The sequence below is a fragment of the Lotus japonicus genome, chromosome 1 (assembly GCF_012489685.1).
Source record: "Lotus japonicus ecotype B-129 chromosome 1, LjGifu_v1.2".
Taxonomy (NCBI): Eukaryota; Viridiplantae; Streptophyta; class Magnoliopsida; order Fabales; family Fabaceae; genus Lotus; species Lotus japonicus.
Window position 1 is genome coordinate 123,787,170 of NC_080041.1, and position 15,761 is coordinate 123,802,930.

At 36.8% G+C, this 15,761-nt stretch overlaps 1 protein-coding gene and 1 pseudogene across 1 annotated transcript; both read left to right on the forward strand.

The window, feature by feature from the left end:
• The first annotated feature begins 162 nt into the window (after positions 1–162).
• Positions 163–6,392, forward strand: LOC130730172 (magnesium-chelatase subunit ChlH, chloroplastic). The gene is made up of 5 exons (XM_057582112.1): positions 163–1,788; positions 2,167–2,249; positions 2,865–4,664; positions 4,934–5,410; positions 5,828–6,392. The coding sequence occupies exons 1-5, from the start codon at positions 378–380 to the stop codon at positions 6,203–6,205; spliced, it is 4,149 nt and encodes a 1,382-aa protein (XP_057438095.1). The 5' UTR covers positions 163–377; the 3' UTR covers positions 6,206–6,392.
• Positions 6,393–10,431: 4,039 nt separating this feature from the next.
• LOC130723758 (magnesium-chelatase subunit ChlH, chloroplastic-like) lies at positions 10,432–11,297 on the forward strand (annotated as a pseudogene).
• Positions 11,298–15,761: the final 4,464 nt, after the last annotated feature.

A 15,761-nucleotide genomic window follows, 5' to 3' on the forward strand; every position in this document is an offset into this window, starting at 1 on the left:
ATGTAATCAATCCACCATGTCACTCTCACTCACACAACACCCACCACAAGACACTAACACACAACCTCATAGCTATTAACTCCAATCACATCCCATTGGTCCATGTGGCCCTAACTATCACCACTAACCATAAAAACCAACCATTTTCAATTCAATTCACACAAACCAAATAAAATCCCCACAACCATTCATCACTCCAACAGAAAAACAATACAAGTAGAAGAAAGAAAAAGATACAGATACAGAGGAAAATTACACTAGTTCCTCTGTATCCCAACTCTTTCAATTGAAGCAAATCTCCTCTTTCTCTTCAATCTGAAAACAGAGTACTCTGTTTTACTCTGTTTTTGCTCTGTTTTTTGCAGAGTTAATTATCAATGGCTTCTTTAGTATCTTCACCATTTACTCTACCAAGTTCAAAACTTGACCAGCTTTCTTCACTCACCCAAAAGCATCTTTTCCTTCACTCCTTTCTCCCAAAGAAGGGCATTCACCATAACAGCACAAAATCCTCTCTCAGAGTGAAATGTGCTGCAATTGGCAATGGTCTCTTCACCCAAACCACACAAGAAGTTCGTAGAATCATCCCAGAGAATGATCAAAACCTGCCAACAGTGAAAATTGTGTATGTGGTCCTTGAAGCTCAGTACCAATCATCTCTCACTGCTGCAGTTCAAGCTCTCAACAGCAAGAGGAAAAATGCTTCCTATGAGCTTGTGGGGTACTTGGTTGAAGAGCTTCGTGATGTGACAAACTACAAATCCTTCTGCAAGGACTTGGAAGATGCCAATGTCTTCATAGGGTCTTTGATTTTTGTGGAGGAGCTTGCCCTAAAGGTGAAAGCTGCAGTGGAGAAAGAAAGGGACAGGCTTGATGCAGTTCTGGTGTTTCCTTCAATGCCTGAAGTGATGAGGCTTAACAAGTTGGGATCCTTCAGCATGTCACAACTTGGCCAATCAAAAAGCCCATTTTTTCAGCTTTTCAAGAGAAAGAAGCCTAATTCTGCAGGGTTTGCTGATAGTATGTTGAAGCTTGTGAGGACATTGCCTAAGGTTTTGAAGTATTTGCCTAGTGATAAGGCACAGGATGCTAGGCTTTACATATTGAGTCTGCAGTTTTGGCTTGGAGGGTCACCTGATAACTTGCAGAATTTTTTGAAGATGATTTCTGGGTCTTATGTTCCAGCACTGAAAGGGACAAAGATTGAGTATGCTGAGCCAGTTTTGTATTTGGACAGTGGAATTTGGCACCCTCTTGCTCCTTGTATGTATGATGATGTGAAGGAGTATTTGAATTGGTATGGAACTAGAAGGGATGCTAATGAGAAGCTGAAGAGTCCAGATGCTCCTGTGATTGGTTTGATTCTTCAGAGGAGTCATATTGTGACTGGTGATGATGGACACTATGTGGCTGTGATCATGGAACTGGAGGCTAGAGGGGCTAAGGTTGTTCCACTTTTTGCTGGTGGCCTTGACTTCTCAGGGCCTGTGGAGAAGTTTCTGATTGATCCTATCACGAAGAAACCGTTTGTGAATTCAGTGGTGTCCCTTACTGGGTTTGCTCTTGTTGGAGGCCCTGCAAGGCAGGACCATCCGAGGGCGATTGAGGCTTTGATGAAGCTTGATGTTCCTTACATTGTTGCTGTGCCACTGGTATTTCAGACAACTGAGGAATGGCTCAACAGTACTCTTGGTCTGCATCCAATTCAGGTTGCTCTCCAAGTTGCTCTGCCGGAGCTAGATGGAGGCATGGAGCCAATTGTTTTCGCCGGTCGGGATCCCAAAACAGGTAACAATAATCCCTTCTTCTTTGAATCCTGCAGTTGATAACTATTTGTATATGTAAATATCTTGAGCTTATTTTTTAAACATTCACCTTAGAGTAACCTGCTCACATGTGATGTGCTGCGAGTGGACGTTAGCACTTACTTCGAAACAAAAAGTAAACGAAACTCTTCTCATGAATGGGGGGATGGAAGTCTTTTGACATTGCACTAAACTGGAATCCAAACTCAGACTAACCCAACATGATTTTTCTTTTGAAAACAAATAAATTGGCATTGCCTTAATAGCATAACCTTAGGATGCCCCTTTCCCCCTTCCTTACACCTGCAATTTTATTTAACAAAATTCTCAGTTGCTTATTGGGTAATTGATATCTTTTCAGGAAAATCTCATGCTCTTCATAAGAGAGTGGAACAGCTCTGCATCAGGGCAATCAGATGGGCTGAATTGAAAAGAAAATCAAAGGTATTTGCCATTTTCTGAATCTCTAAATATACTTATAGTGTGCAAGTAAAACTTTAACCAAGCTTGCAAGATTTTCTATGTGATGTTGTAAGTGATGATAATCATATATACAATTGTACTATTACAATCATCATGTTCAAACAAGTGTTGTTTATTTGACATTTACTCAAACGAGAAATAACTTGTAAGTTTGACTGGTCACATGTTTCAACCTATAATGGTTAACTCTCTCTCTCTCTTTCTGTTTTGCTTTTTCTCCCTTTTTTGAATGAAGACAACATTAGTCCTAGGAACTAATAAAAGGTTTTTCTTCTTGACATTTTTATGTTGTGGATCAATGTTCATGCTGTTCATTCATTGTTACCCTACTCTTTCTGAAGTACATGAGTTTAGCTGAACATGCTGATTTTTTGTGTAAATGTTCATATATTAGAATTTTCCTTTATTTGGTGTCCAAAGATTCTCCCATCTTACTGTGTTTTGTTTCTATTTGTATAATATAATCAGTATAACCTTCGTGCATTTTCAATGTGCTGCGTTTTCTGATCTATTCTCTTGGAGCAGTTTGACTATGAGTGTTGAAACTCACATGATAAAAAATTTCCACTCATGCAGGCAGAGAAGAAACTTGCAATCACTGTCTTCAGTTTCCCTCCAGACAAAGGAAATGTTGGAACTGCTGCCTACCTCAATGTCTTCTCCTCCATATACTCAGTTCTGACAGACCTGAAAAGAGATGGTTACAACGTTGATGGCCTTCCAGAGAGTTCAGAAGCTTTGATTGAAGAAGTGATACATGACAAAGAAGCTCAATTCAGCAGCCCAAACCTGAACATTGCTTACAAAATGAATGTCCGCGAGTACCAACGCCTGACTCCCTACTCCACAGCATTGGAAGAGAACTGGGGAAAACCACCAGGAAATCTGAATGCAGATGGAGAGAACCTATTGGTGTATGGGAAACAGTATGGTAATGTCTTCATAGGTGTTCAACCCACATTCGGCTATGAAGGGGATCCAATGAGGCTGCTTTTCTCCAAATCTGCCAGCCCTCATCATGGATTCGCAGCATATTACTCTTTTGTTGAGAAAATCTTCAAAGCTGATGCTGTTCTTCATTTTGGCACACATGGTTCTCTTGAATTCATGCCTGGAAAGCAGGTGGGGATGAGTGATGTTTGTTATCCAGATAGTCTGATCGGGAATATTCCAAATGTTTATTACTACGCGGCAAACAACCCTTCTGAGGCCACAATAGCCAAACGCCGGAGCTATGCAAACACCATTAGCTATCTGACTCCTCCTGCAGAGAATGCTGGTCTATACAAAGGTCTTAAGCAGTTGAGTGAGCTCATCTCCTCATACCAGTCTCTCAAAGATACCGGTCGTGGGCCACAAATTGTGAGTTCAATTATCAGCACTGCAAAACAATGTAATCTTGACAAGGATGTGGCACTACCTGATGAGGGTGAGGAGCTTCCGGCTAAAGAGCGCGACAATGTGGTTGGTAAGGTGTATTCCAAGATCATGGAGATCGAGTCTCGCTTGTTGCCTTGCGGCCTTCATGTCATTGGTGAACCTCCCTCAGCCTTGGAAGCAGTTGCAACACTGGTGAACATTGCTGCACTTGATCGTCCGGAACAAAATATTTCTGCTCTCCCATCGATTCTAGCTGAGACTGTTGGAAGGGAAATAGAAGATGTTTATAGAGGGAGTGACAAAGGAATATTAAAGGATGTAGAGCTTCTTCGGCAAATAACCGAAGCATCGCGTGGAGCAATCACTGCGTTTGTGGAGCGCACTACTAATAAGAAGGGTCAAGTTGTTGTATCTGATAAACTTAGCTCAATCCTTGGATTTGGCATAAATGAGCCATGGATTCAGTACTTGTCAAACACCAAATTTTACCGAGCTGACAGGGAAAAACTTAGAACAATGTTTGAGTTCTTGGGAGAGTGTTTGATGCTGGTTGTGGCTGATAATGAATTGGGAAGTTTAAAACAAGCCTTGGAGGGTAACTTTGTGGAGCCAGGGCCTGGTGGTGACCCTATTAGAAATCCTAAAGTTTTGCCAACAGGAAAGAATATTCATGCCCTGGACCCACAATCTATTCCTACTACTGCAGCATTGCAGAGTGCCAAAGTAGTGGTAGATAGGTTGGTTGAGAGGCAGAAAGCTGATAATGGGGGAAAATATCCCGAGACAGTTGCACTTGTATTGTGGGGAACAGATAATATTAAAACATATGGTGAATCCCTGGCTCAGGTCTTGTGGATGATAGGTGTGAAACCAGTGGCTGATACCTTTGGTAGGGTAAACCGTGTTGAACCTGTAAGCCTTGAAGAGCTTGGAAGGCCTAGGATTGATGTTGTTGTTAATTGCTCAGGAGTGTTCAGAGACCTTTTCATCAATCAGGTATTACTTCCCTCGCTCATTTTCCATTAAAGGGCACAAAGACCAATTTAGTTGTCCTTGTGCTCCATCATTGATTGTAGTATTGACATTACTATTGTTCAAAATTATCAAAATTGCTACTTGCATTCTTCATATTTCAATGTTGTCACTAATATAGTCATGGAGTAAGAAATACTTTTACTTTTTCTCTGCATCTTACTAATAATACCTTACTTGTTTGTTGCTACATTACTTTGCTTTCTCATTGATTCATTGGTTTCATTATTCAGATGAATCTTCTGGATAGAGCAGTGAAGATGGTTGCTGAATTAGATGAGCCACTAGAGCAAAACTATGTAAGAAAGCATGCATTGGAACAAGCTGAAGCCCTTGGAATTGAAGTTCGAGAAGCGGCAACAAGGATCTTCTCCAATGCCTCTGGATCCTACTCCTCTAACATAAACCTGGCTGTGGAGAATTCCTCATGGAATGATGAGAAGCAGCTCCAGGACATGTATCTCAGCAGAAAGTCTTTTGCTTTTGATTGTGATGCTCCCGGCGCAGGCATGGCCGAAAAAAGGAAAGTATTTGAGATGGCTCTGAGCACAGCAGAGGCAACATTCCAAAACCTTGACTCGTCAGAAATCTCCCTCACTGATGTCAGTCATTACTTTGATTCAGACCCAACCAATCTTGTTCAAAATCTAAGGAAAGATGGGAAGAAGCCTAGTGCATACATTGCTGACACAACCACAGCCAATGCCCAGGTACAAATTATTCCTCCAAATCTCCTACTTCCAAGCTTGGTTTTTGACATTTGAGAAATGCAACAAAAACTCACTTCAACACTGTACCTATGTCTCTCTTTTATTATTGGTTGAAATTCGTTCGCAATCTTCTAAATTATATGGGTCCAACTCTCAATTTGATGGGTCCTATATGGATTCACACTTGTTATTAGCACTCCTCCATATATTTTCAAAATGGCTGCTCTCTCCTTATTGATCACTAAAATGCATATTTTGAAACTCTATCTGTCTTGAGATGACATTCTATTACACTAAGCAATAACTTATTGGTCAATTATGTAAGGGTAGAAATCAGGAAGGGGCGTGGAAATACATTTTTTTTTTGTTATAGGTGTCAACTGATTCTATATGATCTTCTGTACATAATCCTTTCAGGTACGTACTCTTGCTGAGACAGTTAGACTTGATGCAAGAACCAAGCTGTTGAACCCAAAGTGGTATGAAGGCATGTTGTCAAGTGGATATGAGGGTGTTCGTGAGATTGAGAAGAGACTGACAAATACAGTAGGGTGGAGTGCAACTTCAGGCCAGGTTGACAACTGGGTGTATGAAGAAGCCAACACAACTTTCATTGAAGATGAGCAAATGCTGAACAAGCTCATGAACACTAATCCTAACTCATTTAGGAAGCTGGTGCAGACATTCTTGGAAGCCAATGGGCGCGGTTACTGGGAAACCTCTGAACAGAATATTGAGAGGCTCAAGCAGTTGTACTCAGAAGTGGAAGACAAAATTGAAGGCATTGATCGTTGAAGTTTATGTATGCCTATACAACAGTGAGGAGGAGGAGGGCACCCATTTAATGTGATTTAGTTTCCCTTTTTTCATTTTTCTGAGATCAAATCTCCTAATTTGTGCAGATGTGAACTCCAACCCCTGTGAACAAATAAAGCTTTTTTTTTAGTTCAAAGAATGAGGCTCATAACCTTGTTTGATTTTAGCTGTTTCTCATTTATGTGAAGCAAGTTACTGTTTTTTGTCTAGCTAAATCGGTCGTAGATAGCTTGGCATCTCTTTAATATTGTTCTTTGTTTAGTAAAAAAGAAATATTTCTTTCATTGTCAGTGGGGATGTAAGTCACATTGACAGAACCATGTGTTTGTGTTCTTCTCGCTCTCTATCTCCTTTTAATTTTCTCTGCGTTACAAATTTACAGGTAAGATAGATGAAAGGTGGGAGCCAAGTGAGAAGAGAGATGCAGATGCAGCAGCAACAACACCATGAGCTTGAAATACTTTTAAGCCAAGATCAGTTTTTTAAGAAGTCAAATGGATTAACAAAATTGTTTATTATATACATGGCCTAAAAAATAAAAAGCAATGAACTTACAAATGATAACAATGGAATCAAGCTCATATTCGTGCCAGCATAGTGAATTGTCAAAACACTAGGAATGAACCAGAAAGAGAAGACGCCATAGAATGATTTGTTTTCTCACTACAAAAGAATGCTTATTGCCCACGGCTTTTGGCTATCGGTAAGCTCAAAAAACTGTCGATAATGCTTAATTAGTGACAGTCAAAAAGTCGTTGCTCTTTGGCTTGTTCATAATTTTTCCAACGGCTTTCAAAAAAGCATGGATAATTACCGACGGTTTTTTCGTCGTAAACTTACCGATGACTTTTTTTTTTCAGTAATTACTAACGGTTTTTCCGTCGGTAACTTATTGACGACTTTTTATGTCGGTAATTGACTTATTCTGTAAAATAAACTTCTTTTGTGACATTCTTATTTGCAACAAAAGGAGCATTTTACGGTTTTTCAAATTATCACTATTTAAAATTTATATGAAAACTCCTTTTGTTGCCAATAAAAATGTCGAAGTGACTTTCTTATCTACAACAAAAGGAGCATATTGCGGGATTTAAAATTATCATTATTTATAATTTATATGAAAGTGAGGAAGAAGAAGAGGTGTGAGTAAGATGGTCTGCAAACTCCCGTTTATAGGTTACCGACGGGTTTAACCATTGGTAGCTTACCGACAACTTTAAGAATAAAGTCGTCGGTAACTAATTTTTGAATTTTTTAAAGTCCGCGGTAGGCGGAATATTCAAATTTTGAAATTACGAACGACCAAAACCACCGGTAACAAATTTTCAATATTTTTGAGGTCCACCAAGTTATTGGTGGGCGGCAATTTTAAATTTTGAAATTACTGACGGTTATTTATGTCGGTAAAAGTTTTCAATTATTTTAAACTCCAAGTATTAGTAGGCGACAATTTCATTTCAAATTACTGACGCCTTTTTCCGTGAGTAATTTAAAAAATATTTTGCCAAAATATCACGTCTTTTTCTGACGGTAAGTTTATTTTTAAACATGTTACTGGTGGTCTGACTTCGTTACTAGTGAGATTTCGTAACGATTTTTGGACTGTTGGTAAAAAGTCATCGGTAATTCAATGTTTTCTTGTAGTGTTTATAGAAAAATATTTAACGTTGCTATCGGTCAAGTGGTTGATCCCTAGAGATAGCAATGAGTATGGTCTGGGTAAGGGTACTACAGTACATATCCCCATACCCGTATTTTTTAAAATTACCCGTACTCATCCTCATACCTACATGGGTGACAACTTGAATGCATGTCTCTATACCTTCTAGGTACCTATATGCTCGTACTCATACTCATTACCCGCAATTTAGTTAATCAAAATGGGTGGGGTGTGTAGCTCACTTGATGAGCTAAGGGAATGAAGGGTGAAGGGTACGAGTAAATGATAAAAAAACAACTTGAATTTAGAGATAAATGATTAAAAGAGTTGAAAAGCAAATGTGATTTACATTTTTTTTCTATTGACTATGTGAACCGCTTCATCAATAGATACAAACTTCCAAAGACTCTCTAAAGCTAATATTAGAATCTTGTCTTATTTTCTCAAGACTCTTGTGTGCATAGAGAGATCTGGTATTAGGGCATTGTACTCGTACAACCCATCATTCACAAGCCATTTGAGGCAAGTGTCCTCAATAGTTTTTTTTAATCTGAGTAGTCTTAAGTTAGCAAGGGAAAAACAAATTATCATACCACAAAATTAACAACAAAAGGTTAAAACAAAACTTCGATAATGCCTCTGACTCGTTTCCTTGATCAACTTCCGCTAAAGAACCGGTCATTTTGATGTAGAGCCTAGAATCCATCACTTAACTCCAGCATGCTATGGCAATAACATCTCTGGAAACGTTGCTTATACAAAGTTACTAGTTACAGATAAAATCCAGCACAGAGATCCAGGTGTACATTTTTTACTGTTGGTTGGAATAAAAGTCAGACTGGCTGCTGTTTCATTATGGATAGCTGCGGTGCGGTCCATATGGTTGATGAGGAATTAAATTGTGCTAGATTTAATTAAATGGCGATTTTGGCACTAGATAAAAGCAAAAGCACGTGAATTTAGGGCCTGTTTGATAACTGTTTTAGAAAACAATTTTCTGTTTTTAAAAATAGAAAAAACAAAAAACTTGTTTGGGTGAGTGTTTTTTATATAATTATTTCCAAAACAGTTATATTTTTTTGCTTTTAAAAACAAAAAACGAGAACAATTCAAAGTTGTTTTTGTTTTTTCGTTTTGGAAACAGCACGGGATGGAGAACAAATTGATTCATTAATGGCAACTTTGTAATTATTTCAAACGTGTGACTTTCATGTTCTTCTGTTCAACTCTGCTAAATTCCTCCCTCAAATTATATATATATATATATATATATATATATTATATCATGCATGTAGTCATCAGACATAATATACAAATATTGCATGCTCAATTTTTTTTTCCTATAGTTATTAGTTTAGGCGTTAGTTATAATTTGTTTTTACGTAAGAGTTACAAATTATTATATTTTAAATCAAGGTGAGTATGAATTATACTCATCCCAAACATCATATTAATATATATATATATATATATATATATATATATATTATTAAATTGCTCCTTGATTCGTGTGTGGTGAAGGTCTACGACTTTTAGAATTGAACTCTTAAATTAGAGGTTCAAAAGCCACTTTTTACCGCTACTACTGACACGGTTAAATATCATTTTGTATTTCCAAATAATAAATTGTTGAAAAGCATAAATATGAATAATTTTGTTTACAGATAAATTACTTCCTTCAATGACTAACATGTACCTTCTCCTCCCCAACCCATATATCCGATCATTAGGGGACAAATATGAATAAATTTAACCTTATATTTTAAAAATATCCAAGTTTTTAATTTTTTCAAATATAGAAAGGAATTAAAACATAATTAAACAAGTTTCCTATTGTTAGATTTAAAAAGAAATTAAAAAAACATACTTTGAGAACAAATTTATCAAACGGGTTTTTTCATTTTCTCATCTCTAAATTTGTTTTCAAATAAATATTACTAAACAGGTTTTTTTGTTGTTTTGTTCTGAAAAATAGTTCTCTAAAATTATTCTACAAAACAGTTTTTAAAAACATAAAACTCAGAACACACTCAAACAGGCTTAGTTGTTCGCTTTTTGAATAGTCCTCACAACCACTGCTATGCTTACAGTCCTTATAAGTATTTTTTCTGCATAATAGGCATGTCTGTTGCTGCATAACTTTCGTGTGAAGTATGCAGCACTTGTTGTATGTTGCTGCTCATGGTTTATTCATTTGAAAGTGAATGGGATTTTCGTGTGCTTGTTGCTTGGAGGCACGCCTGACTACTGTATCTAGACTTGCGTGAATTTGATGAGGATTGGTGGGGCAATTCTAGATAGTTCAATTCAGGGTAGTGGGGCAATTATTAGATTTTTTTTTAGAATTCCTATGTTGGTTGGGTGGGCTGTGCCTATATACTAGTTTATATTGGCATTTTGTTTTGTCTCCTTTTTGTCTTTTTTTTCTTGTCTTTCTGAATTTTGTACTTTGTCTTTGGGTTTGGAGTACCTTGTAGTTCTTTTAATAAATTATTTGCCTATAAAAAAAATATCCAGCCAAGCAGTCCGAACCAGATTTAACTATATGGGGAGTACTCTCAAAAGTCCTCCCAACATGCTTCATAAATCTGTAAGAGAAATAGCTTCCCTAAGAACATCTACAAATATAGGGTCATTCTACTTAATACATGTAACCACCAAATTATTGATATAATTAGTTAAAAGATATGCAGCAGTAATGACATTCTATTACACTAAGCAATCATTTATCGGTCAATTATGTAAGGGTAGAAATCAGGAAGGGGCATGGAAATACATTTTTTTTATTATAGATGTCAACTGATTCTATATGATCTTCTGTACATAATCCTTTCAGGTACGTGCTCTTGCTGAGACAGTTAGACTTGAGGTAAGAACCAAGCTGTTGAACCCAAAGTGGGATGAAGGCATGTTGTCAAGTGGATATGAGGGTGTTCGTGAGATTGAGAAGAGCTGAGACTGACAAATACAGTAGGGTGGAGTGCAACTTCAGGCCAGGTTGACAACTGGGTGTATGAAGAAGCCAACACAACTTTCATTGAAGATGAGCAAATGTTGAACAAGCTCATGAACACTAATCCTAACTCATTTAGGAAGCTGGTGCAGACATTCTTGGAAGCCAATGGGCGCGGTTACTGGGAAACCTCTAAACAGAATATTGAGAGGCTCAAGCAGTTGTACTCAGAAGTGGAAGACAAAATTGAAGGCATTGATCGTTGAAGTCTATGTATGCCTATACAACAGTGAGGAGGAGGAGGGCACCCATTTAATGTGATTTAGTTTCCCTTTTTTCATTTTTCTGAGATCAAATCTCCTAATTTGTGCAGTTGTGAACTCCAACCCCTGTGAACAAATAAAGCTTGTTTTTTATTCAAAGTTAAAGAATGAGGCTCATAACCTTGTTTGATTTTAGCTGTTTCTCATTTATGTGAAGCAAGTTACTGTTTTTTGTCTAGCTAAATCGGTCGTAGATAGCTTGGCATCTCTTTAATATTGTTCTTTGTTTAGTAAAAATGAAATATTTCTTTCATTGTCAGTGGATGTAAGTCACATCGACAGAACCATGTAAATCTGTGTGTTCTTCTCGCTCTCTATCTCCTTTTAATTTTCTCTGCGTTCAGTGCTCTTTAGCCTACAAATTTAAAGGTAAGATAGATGAAAGGTGGGAGTCAAGTGAGAAGAGAGAGATGCAGATGCAGCAGCAACAACACCATGAGCTTGAAATACTTTTAAGCCAAGATCAGTTGTTTAAGAAGTCAAATGGATTAACAAAAATGTTTATTATATACATGGCATAAAAAATAAAAAGCAATGAACTTACAAATGATAACAATGGAATCAAGCTCATATTCATGCCAGCATAGTGAATTGTCAAACACTAGGAATGAACCAGAAAGAGAAGACGCCATAGAATGATTTGTTTTAATTTCTTTCACTACAAAATAATGCTTATTGCCGACGGCTTTTGGTCATCGGTAAGCTCAAAAAACCGTTGGTAATGCTTAATTACTGAAGGTCAAAAAGTCGTTGCTCTTTGCCTTGTTCATAATTTTTCCGACGGCTTTCAAAAAAGCATCTGTAATTACCGACGGTTTTTCCGTCAGTAACTTAGTGACGACTTTTTCTGCCGGTAATTGATTTATTCTATACAAAAAAAAACTTGTTTTGTTGCAAATAAAATGTCGAGTGACATTCTTATCTGCAACAAAAGGAGCATTTTACAGTCTTTAAAATTATCATTATTTATAATTTATATGAAAACTCCTTTTGTTGCCAATAAAAATGTTGAAGTGACATTCTTATCTGCAACAAAATGTGCATTTTGCGGTATTTAAAATTATCATAATTTATAATTTATACGAAAGTGAGGAAGAAGAAGAGGTGTGAGTAAGATGGTCTGCAAACTCCCGGTTATAGGTTATCGACGAGTTTAACCATCGGTAGCTTACCGACAACTTTAAGAATAAAGTCGTCGGTAACTAATTTTTGAATTTTTTAAAGTCCGCAGTAGGCGGAATATTCAAATTTTGAAATTACCAACGACCAAAATCACCGGTAACAAATTTTCAATTTTTTTGAGGTCCACCAAGTTATTGGTGGGCGGCAATTTTAAATTTTGAAATTATTGACGGCTATTTCTGTTGGTAAAAGTTTTCAATTTTTTTTAAACTCCGCCAAGTATTAGTAGGCGACAATTTCATTTCAAATTTCGAAATTCTCGGCACCTTTTTTCCGTGAGTAATTTGAAAAATATTTCGCCAAATTATCACGTCTTTTTCCGACGGTGAGTTTCTTTTAAACATGTTACTGGCGGTCTGACTTCGTTTCTAGTGAGATTTCGTAACGATTTTTGGACCGTCGGTAAAAAGTCATCGGTAATTCAATGTTTTCTTGTAGTGTTTATAGAAAAATACTCAACGTTGTTAAGAGAATCGGAAGAAAGGGAAAATGAAGAAACTGAAATGATTTCATTGATAATTGCTAATAGTTACAGAGAGAAGACTCCTTATATAAGAGATTAACTAACTTGCATTGCAAGCTATCTAGGCAGTTACATTGCAGTTACAATCTAACTGAATCCTAACAACCTAGCAATTGAATCCAACTGGCATTCCAGCTGGTACAGATCATAACAGAAACTACACATAAGTTATGCGATATGTTTATATCTATTATTAGATATACACCCCGCAAACCGAGGAAGGAGACAACAACCTTTGTCTGTCTACTACATTCAGTTTGTGAAATCTTGTAGGAGAGAGTGCCTTAGTAAAAATATCAGCTCTTTGATGTTCAGAAGAAACATGTTGAACCAGTAAACTCTTGTCTTTAACTTTCTCACGAACAAAGAAAATATCCATCTCCATGTGCTTGGTTCTAGTGTGCGGGATTGGATTGTGAATAAGAAGGGTACGAGTAAATGATAAAAAACCAGAATTTGAATTCAGAGATAAATGATTAAAAGAGTTGAAAAGTAAATGTGATTTACATTTCTTTTCTATTGACTATGTAAACCGCCTCATCAATACATACAAACTTCCAAAGACTCTCTAAAGCTAATATTAGAATCTTGTCTTCTTTTCTCAAGACTCTTGTGTGCATAGAGAGCTCTGGTATTAGGGCATTGTACTCGTACAACCCATCATTCACAAACCATTTGAGGCAAGTATCCTCAATAGTTTTTTTAATCTGAGTAGTCAAAGATAAAGTCTTAAATTAGCAATGGAAAAACAAATTATCATCCCACAAAATTAACAACAAAAGGTTAAAACAAAACTTCGACAATGCCTCTGACTCATTTCCTTGATCAACTTCCGCTAAAGAACCGGTCATTTTGATGTAGAGTCTGGAATCCATCACTTAACTCCAGCATGCTATGGTTATAAGTAAGCTGCTCAGTAATTAGCAACCCAAAACTATTCGGGGCAATAACAGCTTTGGAACCGTTGCTTATACAAAGTTTCTAGTTACCGATAAATCCAGCCCAAGGATTCAGGTGTACATTTTTTACCGTTTAAATTTGGTTGGAATAAAAGTCAGAAGACTGGGTGCTGTTTCAGGGTGGATAGCTGTGGTGTTTGATGAGGAATTGAACAGTATTTCGTGATGGGGAAGTGGAGGTGGACAATTTGCTAGACTTAATTAAATGACGATGTTGCCATAGATAAAAGCAAAAACACTGCATTTAGTTGTTCGCATTTTGAATGATCCTCACAACCATGGCTATGCTTACAGTCCTTATAAGTATTTTTTCTGCATAATAGGCATGTTTGTTGCTGCATAACTTTCGTGTGAAGTATGCAGCACTTCTTGTATGTTGCTGCTCATGGTTTATTCATTTGAAAGTGAATGGGATTTTCGTGTGCTTGTTGCTTGGAGGCACGGCTGACTACTGTATTTGCACTTGCGTGAATTTGATGAGGATTGGTGAGGCAATTCTAGTTAGTTCAATTCAGGGTGGTGGGTCAATTATTAGATTTTTTTTTGGAATTCCTGTATTGGTTGGGTGGGCTGTGCCTATATACTAGTTTATATTGGCACTTTGTTTTGTCTCCTTTTTGTCTTTTTTCTTCTCTTTCTGAATTTTGTACTTTATCTTTGGGTTTGGAGTACCCTTGTAGTTCCTTTAATAAATTATTTGCCTATAAAATAAAAATATCCAGCCAAGCAGTCCGAACCAGATTTAACTATATGGGGAGTACTCTCAAAAGTCCTCCCAACATGCTTCATAAATCTGTAAGAGAAATAGCTTCCCTAAGAACATCTACAAATATAGGGTCATTCTACTTAATACATGTAACCACAGTAGTAATGACATGAATGGTTTTATATTATTATTTCTAACACGTCTCCTCACGTAAGAGTCCGTTTGGGTTTGAAGCGTGACAATGCACAGACCCACCTACCCCTACCATGTGTTGATATTCAACTTTTTATTAGAGGGGGTGGCAATGATCGAACTCTAGACTGCTTGGTCATAGAGACTTTAATATCATGCCAAAACAATCAATTATCTCAAAGGCACATGAATGGTTTTATATTATTATTTCTAAGCATGAGAAGCTTAAAGCATCAATCTAAAGATACTTCCAATGTTTCGGCACAACAAAAATCCACATCCAATGTTTCGGCACAACAAAAATCCACATCTGTGCAATCTCTGACAAGGCAAAAGGTAAACAAGTTTCTAAAAATATAGAATAAAGGTTGGTGTACGTCCAAAGAATGTAGACCATTAAGAGACATATGAAGAAAAGAGAGATAAGTGATAAGTGTGATATATGATGTGATGTGACTAGAAGAAAGAGATAGAGAGGAAGAAAAAAAAGTGTCTCGAGGTGTTTGCACTATTTGGTGGTCTATGAATCATTGTTGAAAAATATAAAAACTAGCTCTTGAAAACCAATATCATATTTACATGCAACCAGGCTTTAATTTGAAAAATAAATTTTAATCAGAAAGAAATATCAATATCCCAATGTATTTAAAGATTTTGGATTAGTATGCAAATGCATAGATTGGTATTAACTCTTTGACTAGGAAAAATACAAAAACATAAACATTTAACGTTGCATCAATGAAAACAAACATTCTGCTCTTCATAAAATACCGGTCATGAGGATGAATAGTGAAAAATTAATACCACAAGCAGTATGGTGCAAATATTCAAAGTTCAGCAGTTTAGAGTTTTAAGAAAAATAAATAAATCAATCACTGACCTGAGCCAAATTTATGATATGGATGATCTTCAGCACTGAGATGCTTTTGAAGCTATATAGATTTTAATGTTCCACAAGGGAAAATAAAGAGTAAGTGATTATAAATATTTATCCTGGGGGGTTAAAAACCAACTTGCAATGCCAGTAAAGTTTGTAG